At 54.9% G+C, this 19,163-nt stretch overlaps 1 protein-coding gene across 1 annotated transcript in view; it reads right to left on the bottom strand.

Moving 5' to 3' along the window:
- OLFM1 (olfactomedin 1) overlaps positions 1-11,359 on the bottom strand; it is a 35,135-nt gene extending 23,776 nt beyond the window's left edge. Inside the window, exon 1 of the mRNA XM_054221113.1 lies at positions 10,815-11,359. Within this exon, the coding sequence (XP_054077088.1) occupies positions 10,815-10,880 (66 nt within the window). The 5' untranslated portion in view covers positions 10,881-11,359. The remainder of the gene's footprint in view (positions 1-10,814) is intronic.
- Positions 11,360-19,163: the final 7,804 nt, after the last annotated feature.

Raw genomic sequence — 19,163 nt, 5'->3', positions numbered from 1 at the left:
GAGCGGAGGGAAGGAGGGGAGAAAAGATTTCAGGAGAAAAGATTTGGGGAGAGGGGAAATAGTTGGGGAGAAAAGATGTGGGGAGAGGGGGAAAGAATTGGGGAGAGGGGGAGGGAGAGATCTGAGGAGAGGCGGAAAGGTTTGGGGAAGGGAGAGAAAGATTTGGGGAGAGGGAAAAGATTTGGGGAGAAAAGATTTGGGGAGAGGGGGAAAGAATTAGGGAGAGGGGGAGAGATTTGAGGAGAGGCGGAAAGGTTTGGGGAAGGGAGAGGAAGATCTGGGGAGAGGGGAAAAGGGAAAAGATTTGGGAAAGGGGGGGGGGGAGACTGGGGAAGGGGGAAGAAGACTTGAGGGGACGGAAAAAATCTGGTGGTGGTGGGGAAAGGATTTGGGGAGAGCGGAAAGGAATTGGGGAGGAGGCGGCAAAGATTTGGGGAGGGAGCAGAGGAACGTCGGCGAGGGGCGGGGGGGGGGGGGACGGGGGGCGGCTCCCCCCGCTGCGGCGCGGCCCCGCTGCGGCGCGGCCCCGGGGCGCCCCCTGCCGGCTGCCGGGGGCAGCACACCCGGGGGCTGCACCGCTTCCGCGCGGGGTGCGGGACGCTGTCACCTGGCGGTCCCCAAACCCGTGGCCTCCCCGGGCTGTCGGTCACCAGGGGGCATCCCCTACAGCCCCACAGCCCCCCCCCTCACGGCACTCCATCAGCACGAGGGACGCAACGCACTCGCGTTAAACCGAAATGCCCCAAAACTCTGCCCTGGTGTCGGCAGCCCTGCCCTCGCCGCGTTCCCAGCGGGAAGGGCTGCATGGGCAAGAGGGATGGGGCACCATCAGACGCTGCCGGAGCATCCCAGCCCAGAGTTCCAAGAAAAACTCTTGGCTTTCTGTGGCTGGTGAGGCAAACCCCGCTGAGGAAGCCCAGGGACCGTCACGCTGCAAACAGCGCACGGCGCGTCTGAACGGGCCTGGCACAGAGTCTGCAGCGAGATGGAGCTTGTGCACAACTCCGTTTTCCTGAAGGCGTTTGCAGAACAGTCCTGCTGACTTCCAAACCAAAGTGTCTGACCAACAGAGACCTGCAGTTCCTTGCACATCGTTCCCTAAGTGAACCTTTAAACACCTCGTGCAAGGCAAATTATGAAATTAATCCCCTGGCCCTCTCCAGAGGATAGGAGTGACACCCCTCACTCCGCTGGCATAGCACTCAGCATGTTGGAGCGGCCACCGTGGCCCTGCTGCAGGAGACCCCGTCTGTTCCGTGGCCCTACCACCCCCAGCCTGACTGGCCCCGTGGGAGCCACCACATTCCCACTGGATTCTGATCAGCCTGGCCACAAACCTGCCACCTCCAGAGCTGCTCTTCCCATGGCCTGGCTCCTTGGGGTGGCGGGTCTCACGGTCCCCTCCCCAGGCGCTGGCTGGGCTAGAGCTGAGAGGGGCTGAGGGGTCCCCAAAGGCTTGACCCGCTCTTCCTTGCCCTGCAGCATCCAGGATGGTGTGGGGAGCAAGTGTGCAGAGCAAATCGCAGCCAGGGAAGCAGGGAGCTGTGCCCTGAAATGCAATTCCTGCCGAGCCGACCTGTCCCACCTTAACGGGACCTTGCCCCCTAGCTGGGGACCCTGGCGTGGGATCATCCCAGCGCACCCCAGCACTGCTGGTTTGGGCAAAGGGAGCAGAGATGGATGACAGCCGCGGGGAGCTGTTTCTGCAGGGAGCGCTGGGGAGTTTCTGTAACGCGCTGAAATAAAAGCACATTTAGCGAGTCCACCAGGTGGAGAAAAAGAGATGAGTTAGAGTAGGAGCGCTGGTGCCAGCTCGGATCCTGTCCCTCCAACAACGCGGAGGCAGAATCAGGCGCTGGGAGGCAGCGGCTGGTGCGTGTCGCAGGCTGCAGCAGCTGAAATGCCATCCCTTCCCTGAAATGCCATCCCTTCCCTCGCTTCCCGGCACCCTCAGACCGTGTCACCCCTGCCCTTTGCCCCCGCTCGGGCCAGACCGGCTCTAAGGCAGGTAAGTCAGCCAGGTGACAGCTCAATCTGCTGCTGAAATCAATACGAAAACACTCCTGCCCTCTGAATCGCTGTCCTGCTTAGGGCTCCCGATGCAGATTAACCGTTCCCCCGCATGAAATCAGCCTCACCCAGCCCAGGCACGGAGCATCCGGAGCATCCTCCCCGTGGCAAAACCGCTGCCGGGCCGTGCGGTGTCGTGCCTGGGGAGGCGTTTCAGGCTGCGGTTGTAGGAACAGGTTTGTTAGGCAAAAGCCTCGGATGGCTTCCGTCTTTGAGAATAAATCCCTGCTCCCCGTTCTGCTCCAGTTCAGCCCGCTCTGCTCTAACAGGTGCTTCTGCTGTGCTCAGCACTGTAGCAGCCCGGCCCCTGATTGCTTATCTGATTTCATACCGTATAAAACACCTGAGTGCTGCGCTTAAATCACCTTAATGTTCATCTCGAAACTGAGTTTGTAAGTAAAGTTTATCCTTCATATTCGTCTACTCCAAACACATACTGAGCGAATTAGACCTACAGATGCTTTATTATTTAAAATAGCATTCAGCGGGGTGACGAGCACTCCTTTGCCTTGCTCTGGATTCCACCCGGACTAAAGAAAGACTCATTTCCTACCGGTGCACGCAGGTAATTTCATTTGTATGCCCTCCGAGTGCTTTGCGATGATTAAAGCTCCTGCAGACGGGGCCAGTAAGGCGCAGAGAGGGGCCGCAGCCACAAGTCCCTGCTAAGGAGAGGGCCCATTCCCGGGAATCTTTTCCCGGTGCCCAGCACAGAGGGTCCGTGCAGGCGGGGGGAGGCCGGGCAGCCAGAGCTGCTCCGCTTCCCTGGAGCAAAACCTGTCGGCTGAAAGAGGGACCGTGCGTGTAATAACGGGGGAGAGAGGAATCCGGGTGATTTCCTTTCTTTCTCTTGCTTCCAGTATTTACGAAATACCCAAAAGTAGCAGTTTTTCCAGGGTAAGATAAAGGGAGTTAAGGTTTTTGTCAGCGTTAGGTTGATGATTGGACTCAATGATCTGAAAGGTCACTTCCCACCGAGGCAATTCCATGATTCCATAAAGCGGGGACAACAAAAGTCCAGCTGTTCTTCCATCCCTTTTCTGAAAGTCCAGTGGCTTGATGCGTTAACGACCTGTGCCAGGAGCGGGATGCTCCTGAGCCCGTAGAGGCAGAGCGCCCTTCCCCAGCACCTCCGGCTGCCCGTGGCACGGCCACGCCAAGCCGTGCCCACCTCGGCTGCCCCAAAGCTGAGACCCGGAAAAAAAGATGCTCCCAGAAATGCCGCCATTTCCCTTTTTTTTTTAGGGGCGAAGGGTTGTTCAGTGGGAAGCGGCGGCGGTGGCTGCTGTGCGATGAGATGCTGCCGGTCACCTCATGCTGTGCCAGGTCGTGGGCATCAAGCAGGAAAATGACCCCTGTCATCTCAGTGCCTGAAGCAGGTGACGTGCAAACATGGAAACATCTGCCCTACCCTAATGATTTCCCTGCTTTTGGAAGCCCAGCATGGCAACAAAATGAAACACAGCAAAAAAACAGTCGGGATGTGACCTTGATGTGGGAGACCTGACATTGCCTTTCCTCCTGCTAGAGCAAAAGAGAAGAAATGCTTAGCGACATGAAGAAGGAAGAGAACTCAGACGACTGTTTTTGACCCGATAGCATTCTCTGATGGGTCTTCCGAGAGCAAAGCAGGATCTGTCCTTAAAAGAGCAACTTTCCATCATAACGTCTGCAGAAATCTCTCCAGCACCATTTTTTCTGAACTGGTTGAGATCACCCTTCTCCTGATCACTTTGGGGTTTTTTTTGGCACAGGGCATTGCCCTGAAAAAATACCCCTCGTGATGTCACGGAGTTTTTCTTGTCCCGATGCGCTCGCTTGCAGCCACCCTCCCCACAGGATCAGGGGGTGCAGAGCCGCCCTCTCCGAGCACCTCCTGCCGTAAGCAGGGAAAGACGAACTGTTAGGGAACAAAAGATCCTCTTTGCATGCATATATTCTGAGCAGAGAAAGAAGAGGAACGACGGATAAAAGCAAAGAACAGGGACTTCCAAAATAGCTACTTAGTGGAAAATTCCGCTGCTGGGAAGCGATAATGCAAAATGTGACGGTCTGCCTAAAGGAGCCCTACAAGGGTCAAGGTTTCAAACAGACCCACTCTCCTGTGTGTGTGTGTGTGTGTGTGTGTGTGTGTGTGTGTGTGTGTGCGCAGGACACGGCGGTCATTGTCTCCCTCTCCTGGCTGGTTCACAGAAGAGGTCCTGAAGTTTCTCTTGCTCCCAAGCTTTCGTGGGGACGGCGTCTGTAGACCCCAGTCAGAGAACTCCTATTTAATGCGTGGTGAGAGGATGGGATGTGCTTTAAGATACGTACACCTGTATTTTAACAGCCTCGAATCTCGCTGGTGCTCCACGCTGGCTCAGTAAGTGCAGGAGGCACCTCAGCTAACACCCAGCAGCTCCAGCGAGGAGGATGCGTCCAGCCGAGCTGGTTGCTCCCTGGAGGGCAGTGCCCCAGGCACCTTCCCAGGGCTGGTGGTTCCTCTCTTGGGAGCGAAGGGCTTAGGAATTTGGCAGGGCACTGGGATTGCTCTGCAGTGCACAGGACAGCCCAGACGCCAGCTCTTTCCGACTCTGCACTGGAGACCCTCAAGATGTGCTGTGGGAAAGCTCTGTCCTTTCCAGAAGGACCTTGCCGTCCTTCTGGAAATTTCAGGGATCCTCCCTGAAAGAAGAGGAATGATGGATAAAAGCAAAGAACAGGGTCTTCCAAAATAGCTACTTAGTGGAAAATTCTGCTGCTGGGAAGTGGTAACGCAAAATGTGACAGTCTGCCTAAAGGAGCCCTACAAGGGTCAAGGATCGACTTCAGGGATCCTCCTTAGGTACTTGGATGAAGTGACTTTTCTCCAATTTTTCCCTCCTGTAGTTGATGGAGGGGCTCTGGACCGGCCTCTGGAGGACTCTCTGCCTCCACCGACTCTTTGGATCCCTCCCGGAGTCCTGCCCGACACCAGGCTGCCAGAGTCCCAGCTGCTGCCCCGCTGCGCTTGCGAAGGAGCGTGGGCTGCGTGGAGGCAGGGGGGCTGCAGGGGGGGAGGACACCACAGGGTTACGGGGGGACAGAGCCCGGGACTCCGCTCTCGAGAGAAGGACGATGTTTCTCATCCCTCTCTCAGCTCAGCAAACATTCAGCCCCTTCCCTCGTGCTCCCCATTGCCTGGGCTTGGGGCAGGAGGTATCCACAATCCCTCCGCACCAGCCTGTGGGCAGCAGGGGGGCTGTGAAGAGTGCCAGGCAGAAGAGGCACCCCACCTGCCCTGGGAGGCAGCATGGGCAAGTCCACCCTCATTAGGGAACATACACTTTGTACCCGTCACCTTTGGAGCGTGGGACAATCTTCTGTTGCATTTGCCGTGGGGCATCTGTCCCTCAGCAGGTCACGACTGCCACAGAACGAAATGGTACCAGGTTTCCCTGCTTTTTGGGTCTGACTTCCTAACGTCCTTGCTTTTTTGCCTGTTTTTTGTCGCTATCTGTGCTACCATCGCTCGCACGAGCTTCCGTCCTGAAGCTGGACCCCGTCCCCTCGGCACTGTACCGACGCGGAGCAAACTTCCCCTCCCGTCACAGGGAGGGTATGGATGGACAGACGGGCAAAGCGAAGGAAGAAAAGAAAATGCCAATTAAAGACCCCAAAGTGCATTGGAAACAGTGAACACGATGCTGCAGGTCACTGCCCGTGCCTGGAGCTGGGCTTGGCCCCAGGAGCGGCCGCGTTTCGGGAGCCCAAGGCGCTGCGGAGAGTGAGCCCCCAGCTACGGACGGCGTGACGGCTCCTTCCACACACAAAACACCCCACAACCTCTCCTTTTGTTATCTGCACAGCAAGCAGAAACACCCCGCAGCAGACAGAACACGCTCTTTGTGTCTCACTGGAACAGAATAATCCCCTTTGCAGGTCTTCACTTGGCTAAATCTGTGTTTAGCTAAAGCTGCTCTTGACATTAAACCCGTGCTCTACCAGCGGGTGCCAATACGTGCCACAGCCTCGGGGCGAGAGCGGAGCCCGGGAACGTCAGCGCAGGTTTCGCGGTCATGTCAGTGGGTTCCTGTTACTCGGATGTTTTGGTTAAGGGTGATGATTTTTTTTGGCGTATTTCCCTGGGTCGGTCACACGCCCCCAGTCAGAAAGCGCCTTTACACCGAAAACGCGTTCTGCGCGTCGCTTGCTAGAAAACACGGCGTCGCTCCAGGGTCGCTCACTGCTGGGCGTTCACAGAGCGAGCGCTGACACTTGCTATTGCCCCGCTGTTATCTCTCCAGATCTTTTGCATTTTGGCTGGTTTTGATGTCTGCCTCCCAGCTGGGACGGGGAGGGAGGCTGGGAGCCAGGACCTGAGCCCTGAACAGGGAGAAAGTTTCCCCAGGGCCAAACCCCAGGAGAAAAAGCTGGTCTGGAGGCTGGGAGCAGGGCTCCTGGGCTCAGCTCCGGCAGGGCAGTGGCAAGCAATGGCTACAGTCTGCAGAAGAGGGAGCATCGGGATTTTGAGATGCTCTTCTCCCACGGTCAGGATTTGCTGGTGCTAAGACACATCTCAGGCTGTGCCTTATTTTCCCCAAGAGCATCTTCCCCTTTTGGGGACCTGCTCGACTCTCTCAACCTCTTGAGCACCTCCCTGACCACCCGGCTCTCCCAAAGAGCCTGGCTGAAGCACCCACAGGCAACAAGCCCCAGAGGGACACTCCTCGGGTGTCCCTGTCCCTGCCTTGTTCCCTTTTGTTCGCAGCTTCATCACAGCAGAGCAAAGCCAACACTTATCACTCATAACTCGAGAATTAGTTTCTTCCACCGTCAACGCAGTCTACAGCCTTCATCTGTCTAATTCACTCAGATAGTAATTAGTTTTGTATTACTTTACACAGTGATGCTAATACTGATTACGAGGACTGATAACTTGAGTAATAAATACGACCCAGGGCTGAAAATTACCTTTCTTTTTTATTGGTTAAAGCTGAAGTTAGTGAAATGAAACACAAATTGGTTTATGAGATGAGGCAGCTGCCTCTTGTTACAGGCTGCAGACTTGCAGCTTAATCCTACTCTAGTTTCCATGTGTCTCCCTGACAGGGGAGGGAAGAGCCTGGCCACCATACTGGGGACTGGGAATTTCCCCATGGATGGAGGGGACCCAGCACGGCCGCTGCTGGGGCAGAGGGGCACAGGCAGCTTTGGGGAGGGCAGCCTTGGCAGCTCCCCCCCCTTCCCTGAAAATAGCCCCAAAAGGGACCTGACATGCTTTTAGGAAAATCAATAGCAAAATTGTTTTTCTTATTTTTTTTCTTTCTGTCTTTTTTTTTTTTTCCCCCCTCCTTGCAGAAACACTAAGCGTTTAATGACCGCCTGCTCCAGGAAGGTATTTCTTCCTGTGTGGTTTCAATGATTACGGGGTAAGTGGATGTCAGGGCACCGGCTGCCCCGCTCTGCGCCTGCGAAACTTTGAGGAATGCAAAGAGGTTTTCACTGGTAATATCCCACGACAAAAGGAGAGGCTGGACAGACAGACAGACAAGCAGAGGGCATCCTAGACCCCCTCTGCCCATACCCCCGGCTTTACTACAGTGGCCCAAATCCCCTGCCCTTCCAGCAGCACTATCTTTCTGCACGTGCTAAGCAGATCCTTAGAGAGCATAAGTTGGCTCTGCTCCTTCATGGCCACCAGGAGAGCCGCCCTGGGTCTCACCGAGAAGAGGACAAGGAGATAAAGCCCTGTGCTTTGCCCAGGAACCCTCTGCCCAGAGCTGCCTGTGCAGCCGTAGCCAGGGTGCTGCACCCCAGGGTGCCCAGCGCAGCGGCTCTGCCCCCCCCAAGCCCAGCCCCCGCACCCCCAGCCAGCCCCTTCCACTCGGACGAAGGATTTGTCATTTCAGGCTTTGATGGCTGACCCGTGGAGAGCCCAGGCAAGGGGCAAAACAAATTTGGCAACTAGAAGAAACCCCAGAGCCTCCTGCAGGTCTCACCCCGGGCTCCCGCCGCCCCTCTCGGCGCTGCCTGTCTAGGGGACGCGGGGGATCGAGGGACAGGCAGGGGATCCTGCAAAGGACTGGGATGTGGGGGGGGGGGTATGCGGGGGCAGCTCTCCCCTCGTTTCACACGGGTAGAACTACCATCCACCTTAGGCAGGTCTCAAAGCCCCCCCCAAACCTGGGGGTGCCGCCCGCAGTGTGTGCATCACCTGTGTGCTCCCAGCCGGGCGTGGGCACCCTTCCTCCCACCCGGGGCGACCATCAGAGGATGCTGCAGTACCAATACCTTGAAGACAACTCCCTCCCCTCCACGAGGAGAGCTTTCCCAGCACCCAGCTGGAAGGACAGCCATGTGCTCACCCCATCCAGCCCCGTTTAACAGCCACCCCTCGCCCCATTTCTTCCTTTCCGGTGTCCTGGCCCGCCAGTGTCACTGCAGGGAGGGAGAGGAGGGGACAGCAGTAGCTTCTGCATCGTCGGGGAAAGCTGCCTAAATCAGCAGCCTCTCTCCCCTGAACCTCGATCCCTCCTCCCCCCGGCACGGGATCTGTGGAGGGGATGGGAGAGACTCCACGCATGTGATGGAGATGTGAATCCGGCACCAAATTAAACGTGGAAGCCACTGAGCTGGGCGGTGCCTGGGCTGAACGGCGTATTTGGGGATTGCATCTGGCAGCTGTGCTACAGAAATGAGATGCTAAAACTCTGGAAGGGCTCTGCAGTGCCAAGCGAGCCAGCAGGCATGCTGGTGGGAGAGCTCTGCGCGGGGCCTGGCAGGACTCGGCTACCTGCAGGCAGCAAAGCCCAGGTAGCCACCGCAAACCAGAAACTAGCCCCAGCCGACGGCGGCTCAGCAAAGCCAGGGCTTTAGCAGGGGCTTCCGACCTCCCACCAGCGGGCAGGCACGGAGCTCTGCTGAAGTCAGCCCGCAGCGCTCAGCCCCACAGGTCAGAGCAGATTTGAGTCCCCATCCCCACCCCGATTGAAAGTTGGGTGAAAAGTTGGGAGCGCGGCATTCGCACAAAAACAAGACAGCGAGAAAAGGAAAAAGTAGCCAGGCAGAGCGGCATCCTTGGCACAAGAGGTGGTAACTCGCTGTCCTTGAAAGACACCACCAATGCAGAGAGATGGGGGTTGACAAGGCCGAAAAGGGAGGGTGACTGCCTCTGGGGAGGGGGGCACCACCCAGGTGCCCAGGCCACGGGTGCAGCCCCTGGGGCTGGGCAGGAGGGGCGGCCGGAGGGGCAAAGGGGCAGCCCCCCCAGACTGCTTCGCCAGGATGCAGCCGTGGGCCCGGGCTGGCCGTGCCCTCGGCTGGGCCGGGTACGTGGCGAGGAGCCCCTTTTTGCTGATTCCCCAGCGATGCTGGCGGCTTTGTCCAGCGCGGCGCATGCGTGCTCCCCCCGCATCCTCTCGCACACAATGGGCTTCTCCTGGGCACACACTTGCAGCTCTGGTTCCTTCCCACCCCTCCTCAGCCACACAGCTCTTGGATATCTTTGCTTCCGCCCCCAAATTACTACCTTCTCATCCCTTCTCTGGAGGGCTCCCTGCAATTAAGGCAGCTCTTACTTTAGCCGTTTCTTCCTGGGGGCAGCAGAAATACTCTGAGGGTGCAAAGCCCCAAAGGCTTCAGCTACTGAAACTTCAGCAATAGGGCAGTGACAGGAGAGAGCATTGTCAGCAGGAGAGAGGAAAAAAATAATCTACATAAAGCATCCAGGATGAGAGCCCAGCTGCTAATTGCTCCTACACTAAGAAGCCTCCATTCCCCTCCTATTTATAGCTTCTTTTTCTTTCTTTTTTTTTTTTGCTTCCAGGCAGCACCACAATTAACCCCACAATCTAGAGCATCCTCTTGCAATTACTTTTCTTCCTTTCCTCAATGACTGGGGAAAAAAAAACAACCAAAGACCATCTCTCTGCCTGCCTCTCCCCAATTATCTTAAAGAAGTCAAATGGAGTTTTATTTCCACTTGCAAGAGATGGCTTTTGTGTGCCTCCTTCCCTGCTCCCTCCTCCCCCCAGCCCCACTACTCACTTGGTCCAGGGGCTGGGACAGTAATTGCAAGCATTAAAATCCAGTTTAAAAAAAAAAAAAAGGCAAAAAAAAAAAAAAAAGGCGGAGGGGGGAGAGGGAGATAAATAAGATGCTCCTCTCTCCCACAAGCCTGTCACAGATGGAAACATCAAGGGACATTTAAATGTCACCGAAAATCAGCAAAGCTACCCCCACACGAGGAGTTGGTGTGGAAGGGTGGGGGGTGAGGAGGAGGGACAGACACCGTGCACTCACGTCTGGTCCCCGCGGGGACCCGGGACGGGCGGCCCCGAACTTCGCCGAGCCCCAGCCCCGCGGTGGCGGCCGTGGCCAGCCGAGCCCGGCGGCGGGGGTCCCGCTGCCCCCCCGACCCCGCACGGCAACTTTCCCCGCAAGCGGGGCGGGCAGGTGAGGACCCCCCCAAAACCCCGCGGGGATGGCGGGGCACCCCCGTTCTCTGCCCGGCTCTGGGGTCCGGTCTCCTGAGCCCCCCCCGACTTGCTCCCCACCTCCTCCGCGTCCCCCCACCCCCGGCCCGCAGGGTCCTTTGCAGGGCGGGCTGAGCAGAGGAGGGATGCCCGGGGAGGTGGTGGTGATGGGGGGGGGATGAAGGTGCCGCTTTCTACTCCAATTTTCTTTTGTGCTCTCGAGGTTTAATAGAAAATGGCGTTGGGGAGAAAGGGAGAGAAGGGGGGAGGCGGTGTGGGGGGGCTGGGAAAAGCAAGAGAGGAACCTACTTGAGTGAGTTCTGTGCCCATCAGGATGAGGAAGCAGAGGGTCAGGAGCTTGCTTGCCGGTTGCATCTCTCGCACCCAGTTCTAGGCACCTTGCATACAGATCACCTCCCCGGCGAGTCTCCCTGTGCCGATCACCGAGCGCCTCGCTGCCTCCTCAGTCCTTTATTGTTATTATTATTTTAATTACGAGAAAAGGGGGGGAAAAAAAAAAAAGAAAAAAAAAAGAAAAAAGGCAACAAAATGAAATTTAAAAAAAAAAAAAAAATCAGAACGATTTCCCGGGCGGCTCTCAGCACCCCTAGGAAGCAATGCAAGAAATCTGCTTAGCAGAGCCTTCACTTTGCATATTTATTGGGATCCCAGTTTCTCTCCTCTGCTCTCCGTGCTGGCTCTCTGGCAATTTTTTTTTTTTTTTTTTTTTTAATGGCTCCCCTGATCGAAAGGCGTTTGCGAGGAGAAATTCAACGGAGCACGAAATGATTATCTCTGCTATTGCCAAAAGTTTGCCTTGAAAAAGGAGGGGGGGGGGTGATGGGGAGAGGACAGGGATTAAAAAAAAAAAAAAAAAAAAAAGAGGAAAGGAATTGGTAGGGCTGGCTACTAGCAGGGGATGGCTGTGGAACAGGATGTGACATCAACTAAGGCGGGGGAAATTTAACTAAAGACGGGGAAGGGAGAGGGGGAAAGGCAGCCTCGGGAGCGGCGGTGCAGGGGGAGCGGGGCCGGGCCGGGGGATGCTGCGGCGGCGGCACCGGGGGGAGAAGGGGATGGAGCCGGGGGAGGGTTAACCCCCTCCCTCCCTGCCACCGGCGAGCTCAGGGACCTGCTCAGGTGCCCCCGCTCTCCGCGGGTGCCTGAGGAAAGAGGGGATGCAGAGGGATCGCATCCCCCCCCCCCAATTACAGGTGCCTCCCCATACCAAGCCCTCCAGGAGGGCTCTGAGCAACGGCCGCTGTAAGGCTCAGATCCAAGTTAATTTGAGGCAGTAGGAGCACGGTGACAACCCTCTCGCTCTGCAGGGCACCTGCTCCCAGCACCCTGCCAGGGTCCTGCCGGTGCACCAGAGGTGGGGGGCTGCAGGCAGTGCCCACCCCACGCCACTCCGGCTGTGTCCTCCCCAAGGCCACGGGGACTGCTCACCCCTCCTTTCTCTCTCACACACACACTCCTTGAATGCTTTCCAAACCACACTTTTCCCAGGACCTCATAAATGCTATTAAGTCTCTTAGTACCTGGCAATGCAGGTGAATAGCATCACCCCCCTTTTCCGGAGGTTAGAAATGTAACGCGGATCTTGTTCTCTTAATGATTATTGAATGTTTTAATAGAAATCACTTGCCACAGGCCTGCAATTAGCAGAGGTCCCACAAGAGGATTTTCCCTCTTGATTGCTCATTGCAAAGGGTTTCCTCTTCTGGAGTCCTCTGCTACTGGTTATTACTGGAGCAGGAGGTGGGCTGACACAGGGCCTTTTCCAAGTCCCGGGATCAGAGAGCACAGTGTTCAGCAGAAAGCAGGAAATTTGCAGCACGGTGACCCCAGGCTGAGGCTCAGTGGGGACAATGAGCTGAGAACAAACTGGAAAAAGACTTTTGTGTGTTGCCACCAGCAAATGTCCAAGGGAAAGTTGCCCCGGACCTCCTAGGAGCGGGTTTCAGCAGCACCCTGTGGCTTCAGGCAGCTCTTCCCTAGGCAGGTAATAAACGCATTAGTTTAAAGAAAGCTCAGAGAAAGGCAGTCCGGAGTGCAGCTGTGGGAAAGCTGGCGTGTCTGACTATCCTACACACATCTGTCTTTAATATACTTCCCTCAGCACCTCCCTCTAAGGTCGGTGCTTTATAGCCCATAAAAGCCGAGGACATTTAAAAAGCATTAAGCTCCCCTTGACTTTATCAAAAGCAGTGCAATAAGGCCAAAAGCATCAGCGGTACGACAGGGTTCGAACGCATCCTCCCCTGGTGCCTTAGAACGTTTTATTTTAACAATGGGCATCACCTTCCCCCTGGCAGGGATCGCAGCGGGATACTGGTGAATCGGTTCTCACCAAAAATCAGGGGAGGGCAGGGGGACTAGGCTGTTAGATGTGGCTGCATTTCTCTGCAGGGTGCACTGTTAAAAGTGCCTTCAAAACCCACCCGAGCAGCGTCCCATTAACCCTGTGACACAAGTCGTTGATGCAGCTCAGGATGCAGCGTGTGAGGGCCCAGGTGCAGCTGGAGCTCACAGGGCTTAAAATAGATTGGAGAGGTGCAGAAGACTCGCAGTGAGGGCGTCTTTCACACAAAAATCTTTAATGATGAGATCAGCTTCACCTTAAGTTGTTGGGACCATGGAGGGTGCCTTCAATTTGGGTGTCTTGGACCTCAGAAGAGAAAAAATCCCTTTGTTTTCCACAGGGGTACCAGATAAGGCTCTGAAACAGCACCTTTTCCGAGGCAGCAACGGCATGTCCCCAAAGGGGAATCTCTTTTCTCCCCCTCCTTTGCTTTTATACTTATCTCGCTTCATTGACCTTCATGGTAATAGTCACGGCTTGCACCTGGGTAAATGACAGAAGCATCAGCTCTGCCATTTGTTTTAATTTATTCCTCTTCTGAAGTCTGTCTTAATTAATATCAAGAACCTTGTTATTGAACCTGAGCTCCAGGCTCCAGAGTGTGAGTCCCTGGACGGTCCTCCCTCCAGGAAAGAGCCCTGTCCCACGGAGCTCCGCTCCCAGGATGTAAATCACCGAAACCAAAAGAAATAAAAAGAAAAAATTGGCTGGTGTGACGCAGCAGAGGAGCTGGGGAACACAACCCAGAGCTTTTGATTCCCGCAGTGTCTTACCCACACTTTGAAAAATACCTCCAGAACTTTGGAAAGGGTTCAAGGTCTGGAGAACGTGCCCATGGAGCGAGACTAAAGATGCTCCAGCTCTTTCCCCAGCAAAAGGGAGGCTGCCTGGGGGAAGGCTTCTGTACGTGAAGGCTCTTTTATCTGATAAAGTCAAAGCAAGAGTTTGGAGTAGAAGTAGGACTTGTTTTTTTTTCCTCAGGGGAGGATAATCAGACTGTGAAATAACTCAGCCGAAGGCATGGTGCCCTCTCCATTGCTTGACATAGTTAAATCAGAGCCAAGAGCCTTTCTGAGAGATGCATCCCGGCTCCTCCAGAAATTACAGGCAAGACGCCTTCAATGAAACCCCGCTGTGTGATGCGGGAGAGGAGATCAAAACACTTCTGGTTTCACTTCTTGCTTTATAAGATGCAATTTAGGCTAGCACCCTGCTCTCTAGACCGCGCTGCCCTCCACAGCAGCCCACTGCCGGGATGCAAACTTGATGCTGGGATGCATCCTGGTACAAAAGCACCGCATGGGCAGGGGACGGCAGGGGATGGCAGGGGATGGCAGGGGATGGCAGCGGACGGCAGGCAGCCCCTTCATCTGCACCGGGAACCAAAGGGATCTGCAGAGCCACAGCACGGGCAGCTGGGAGGGCTGAGCTGGCGCTGCCGTGCGCTGGGGGGGACAGGCGTGTGTTCCCTCTTTAGGTCTCGACTGAGGATGCCGAAGCTCCCCCGGCAGCCAGCGAGCTCCTGCCGGCCCTGCATCCCTCTGGGCTGGGTTCCGGCTGGTTTGGTCCTTTCAGAGCAGACCTTGCAGAGCCCCATCCGCTGCTTTCCCTGCACAGGGCCAGATGGTGGCCCTTAATTCACACGGCCTAGTTCTCTCTGCCCTTTACGAGGATCTAGATTTGGAGAACGCAACTCTCTGTTTCCTCCTCAGAGAGCTCCCTCGCGGGGAGCTTTCCTGGCTCCGCCATCTCTGCTCACCTGCCGCCTCTCTGAAAACCCCTCGCGGAGCCAAGTGCCTCTTGCTCGCTGGGGTCCTGCTGTCTTCCTCTCCACGGAGAGGGAGGCTGTTCCAGGCACGGTGCAAATAGCTTTGTTACCTGCAGAGAGGCTTTGTTGCCCACGGAAAGGCACATTTCATATACATTTTTTTCAAAAGACCTTTTTTTTCCCCACTCATTTGTCCTGCCTTTTGTATAAATTCAGGGAAAATGGCTTCCCGTCTTTTTTGCGCCCTTTCCCCTGAAATTTTGGTGTCAGGCATACCAGGGTGAACTTCTACTGATGACGCGGATGTTGAAATGCTCCTTAAGCCCAGCCCTGCTGTTTGCTGCTCCCTGCGTGGGCATCTCCTGCAGAAAACCATGGGAAAGGGAGTTCCTTCCTGGGAAGTATCTTCCCTGTCTGCTTCCCCAAGGCAGCGTGTGCTCATACTGGTACTGCCCAATTTCTCTTTGCTGGGATGTCAAGGGGTGCCCCACACCGAGGAAGGACTCTCCCAGGGCCACCAGCCTGGCCTGCTTGAGCCGATTCCCAGGAGCCAGGGTGGCTGTCAGGAAGACCTGGGAGGTGAAAGTCAGCTCCTGCAGCGCTGATACACCCAGAGGACAAAAGCAAGCAAACTCAGCGGAAGAGGAGAGATCTTGCACTTGCTATAATTTGGACAAACAAGTAGGAGACTTTCAGCAGCCCCAGGCTGGATATGATGCCACCAACACTCCTTCAGCCATTGTATTTAGCCTCATCCCCTGCTTGTGACACCAAGGAGGGATGGAGGGCGATGTGTGACTCCAGGCTCAACCGTGAATAATTTCCACATTCAAAATCTTCACTGGGGCAACCAGGCAACCAATTTGAGCATCGCAATTGAACTGCACTTGGCAACGGCTCCACCAAACATGAACCCCAAGGAGACTACTTGATGGAGCCGTTTAGGGATATACATTTGTAAAACCTTCCTTTCTCCTCCTCTATTCACCACTCATACGATCAGTGAGGTGAGATGGGTCTTATCCCCTCCCCTGGTGATCCTTAAAGGGCTGCCCAGTGTGAAATTGATTTTCCAAATAGACCCAAAGTATTGATCCCTTTGTCAGAAGAATGTCCGAGGGAGAGATGCCAGGCACGAGCATCGCTGCCATGGCTGTGTGACAGGAGGACTCGCTGCAAGGGCCCCTCTGGGAGCCCTCATTCTGCAGGCGGCGATGGGTTAGTAGCATCTGATACTGGAGGAGCGGGCAATCTATCCTCAGAGGAAATCGTACCTGTGTGATCCTCCTGAACAGCCCATTTCATGCAGACAGACTCAATGATGAACACAGGACGTTTTCTTCTGGCAGCCTGGATGCCACCGTGGCTGCCTGGGCAATAGATTTTCCTCTTATCTCTCTTAGGAATTGTCTCGGGATCCCAGCTACAGACACTGGGCATGAATTTCTCCATTGGTGGTTTTTGCTGGCATCAGCCCAAAAGAAGGCAAAACCTGGTGTTTCTTCAAAAATGGGCCCACTCTAGTAGAAGATGCCAATGTAGTAGACAGTAGGGGTGGAGACCCCTGAACAGAGCTGGACATCCAACCTGCCCGTGGTCACTTTTCCTTCCCTTACAAAGTGGAAATACTTTTGGAAAATACCCTGCTTTTGTTGCAAGTTTGTACAGCATGTAGTCCAAAGTGGCTCCGGGCCATCATCAGGCACTGCTGTGGTCCAAAGAGTAAATCTAAATTAACGCGCTTCCTCCTGTTTCATTCCCAGCTTCTGTAGCATCCCTGGCGAGGGTGTGGGCTCAGCTCTGCTCCCATTCCAGGGGGAAAGGCACCACGGAGCTGTTCCTGCCGCTTTCAGGTAGGGCTCCGCGGACCTCGGGCAGAGCATCACCATAACGTGACGCGGCAGTTGCTAAGGTAACAGCACCAACATATTTTTTCATGAATAGCAAAGCAAATTGTCATGGAACAGCAAAACCCACATACGTTGCCAGGATATATGGTTCTGTTGCCCCAGGGTTACAAGTATTTACAGGCTGCTTATTTTTTTTTCCCCATCTTGAAAAATGATCCTACGTGTGCCCACGTACTGTTTGTGTCCCGAAACGTCTTGTTTGCAGCTACCTTTGTCCACTCACAACAGAGACCCCAAACTGATGCTGTGCGTTTGGCCAATGCACGTGAGGAGACTTCACCTGGACCTTCCGAATTGCCCCCATGCCTGAGCCTGCTCTTTGCTTTGCTCTTTGACTGCCCCAGCTGAACACGTCTTCAATAGCTGGCCCCTTAATGCCTCCCCATTCATGCTGGTGGGTTTTTGCATTTGGTCCCAAGGTAGGAAGGGTTGAGGAACACCAGTGAGCAGTGGCCATTTCCCCGTTCCTGGCTCTCGACACGAGGACAGCACTGCGGCCAAGCACATGCCTCCTTGCAGAGATGTTGACACTGGGCTGTCTCTCTGCTCTTGGGGGCTGGTTTCCAGCCCACAGCATCTTCCTACCAGAACATCTGCCTGCTCAGCCCCTCCTGGGATGTCCCCTCCTCACCCTCATCACCCGCAGGGGACCCTCTCTGCGCCGGAGTGCACTGGTCATGAGATGGCACGGAAAAGGCATATATTAGCTGAATCCGAAAGGTGACCTCACCCCCTGGTCCCACACAGACTTGGTAGGAAGGCCCATGAAGCAGGAATAGGGCTTTCCCAGCTTCGGCTGGAAAGGGGAGCTGGAGAAGGTTGTGCCTTTTGCTCGGTGTTGTCCACAGGGCGAGGTCAGGGCGAGGGACTCAGTCGCACCGTCGTCTGGGGGTGGTGGGGAGCAGGGCTGTGGGTGTCAGCAGCAGCCTCCGTCCAGGAGGGACAGGATGCTTTGGTAAACACCTTCCCGTAGACACCACGGCCGCCGCCTGCTCACGTCTTCGCTGCAGAATGAACGTCCACACGGACACTGGAAAAGCTGCCTCACTATCTGCCCATACCCTGAAGCGCTGCTGTAAACAACCTAAGGCCAATTTCAGCTCATTTCAGGCAACTTCCACAGATTTACCTCCTTTTCTGAGGACCCGATCTCTTGGGCAGTAGGTTTGGAGTCAGGCAAGGCCACTTCCCATGCGTTTTCACCTGCTGTCTCAGCCCTGGGAACTCAAAATGCACCCAAAGGAGATAGGATTGAAAAGCAAGATGCACGCATGCATCTGAAAACATGGCATGCCTTTCTTTTATTTATTTATTTAAAGAAAACATCTCTCATTCTTTGCAGCTCCTCACCTTCCTGCTCAGAAGTGGGTAGAGGAGCAGAAACCACCAGACTTCAATTCATCCGCTAATGCTTCAGGGAGACCAAGTGAGAACAGGTCAGAAACCAGCAGCGTGTGTGAGGAATGGTAAGAACCAGCCTTTTCCTTCAGAGGGAAGAAATAATACAGCAGCTGGAGAAACGAGGAGGTGCCGAAGACAAATAGTAGGAAGGGAACTGGGAAATACAGACCTAATGGCAAGAGAAAAACCGAACCTCATCCAGATTGATTTTTTTTCCTTTTTTTTTTTAATAATGTTTGCAGCTTGTCTCTTTGTTTGCTGCACTGAATCAGCACACGGCTGGCGGCGGTGAAGAGGATGGGGTGGGGGGTGGATGTGGGAGACAGCAGCCTCGGTGGCATCCAGCCTTGGTGGCATCCGTCATCCCGGCAGCCAGCTATAAGCCTCCGATTTCTGCGTGATGCCGAGTCCTTTCCCCGTTGCCGCACGAAATCTCAGATGAGCCCAAGGCAAAGTCTGCTGTCAACCGCAGTGCCCCGGGCGGGAACAGATTTGTTACAGCCTTCTCCCTATAATTTGTCTTGAGTTGCCTTTTCCCGGCGCAAGCAGCATGCCGGCATTTTGCCTTTGTGTCCTAGCGACTTCCCAGAGCCTTTACAGGTGTATCCAAAATTTCCAGACGGTTGCACAGCTAGTTCCATTAGCAGCGTTTGTTTTCCTTTGCTTTCTGGTACGGTCGTATTTTTCCCCCTCATCAAACGCTTCAGTCCGAGCCTCACAGTAGGAAATTGTGTTTTGCTGCTTTTAAAGAGTAGAACAATGCCTTTCCTGGCCTCTTCATTATCCAAATAATTCAAGGACCTGAGCAAGAGAGAGAAAACCCTGCAAACCTGGAGCAGGAGGGCAGAATCTTCTGAAGCAGCCGGTCACAGCTCCCTTGCAAACATCATCTTCCTTCCCGGCACTTTAAAGTGGGTTTTGCACTTGATATATTCTCTTCGAAAGAAAACAAAATCCACATTAGCAGATTTTAAAGGGCTTGCGAGCTTCCCAGCAGCCTTAAACTCGCGCGAGGATCAATGCTTCCCCATCACAAACTCCTCTGCTTCCCCACGCCAGGCAAAACCTCCAGCAGGTTCCTGGTGTTTGTGACACCTGGAGGGAATCCACACTTTATACCACATTTTCTTATCAACAAATGGGGTCAAGGAGGATAACAACTGACATCAGGGACTCAACCAGCCCGAGTCACACGGGGAAGATTGCCTTGTGCA

The sequence above is a fragment of the Rissa tridactyla genome, chromosome 14, assembly GCF_028500815.1.
Source record: "Rissa tridactyla isolate bRisTri1 chromosome 14, bRisTri1.patW.cur.20221130, whole genome shotgun sequence".
Lineage (NCBI taxonomy): Eukaryota > Metazoa > Chordata > Aves > Charadriiformes > Laridae > Rissa > Rissa tridactyla.
The sequence above is the reverse complement of the archived record's forward strand: the minus strand, read 5'-3'. Positions and strand labels throughout refer to the sequence as shown.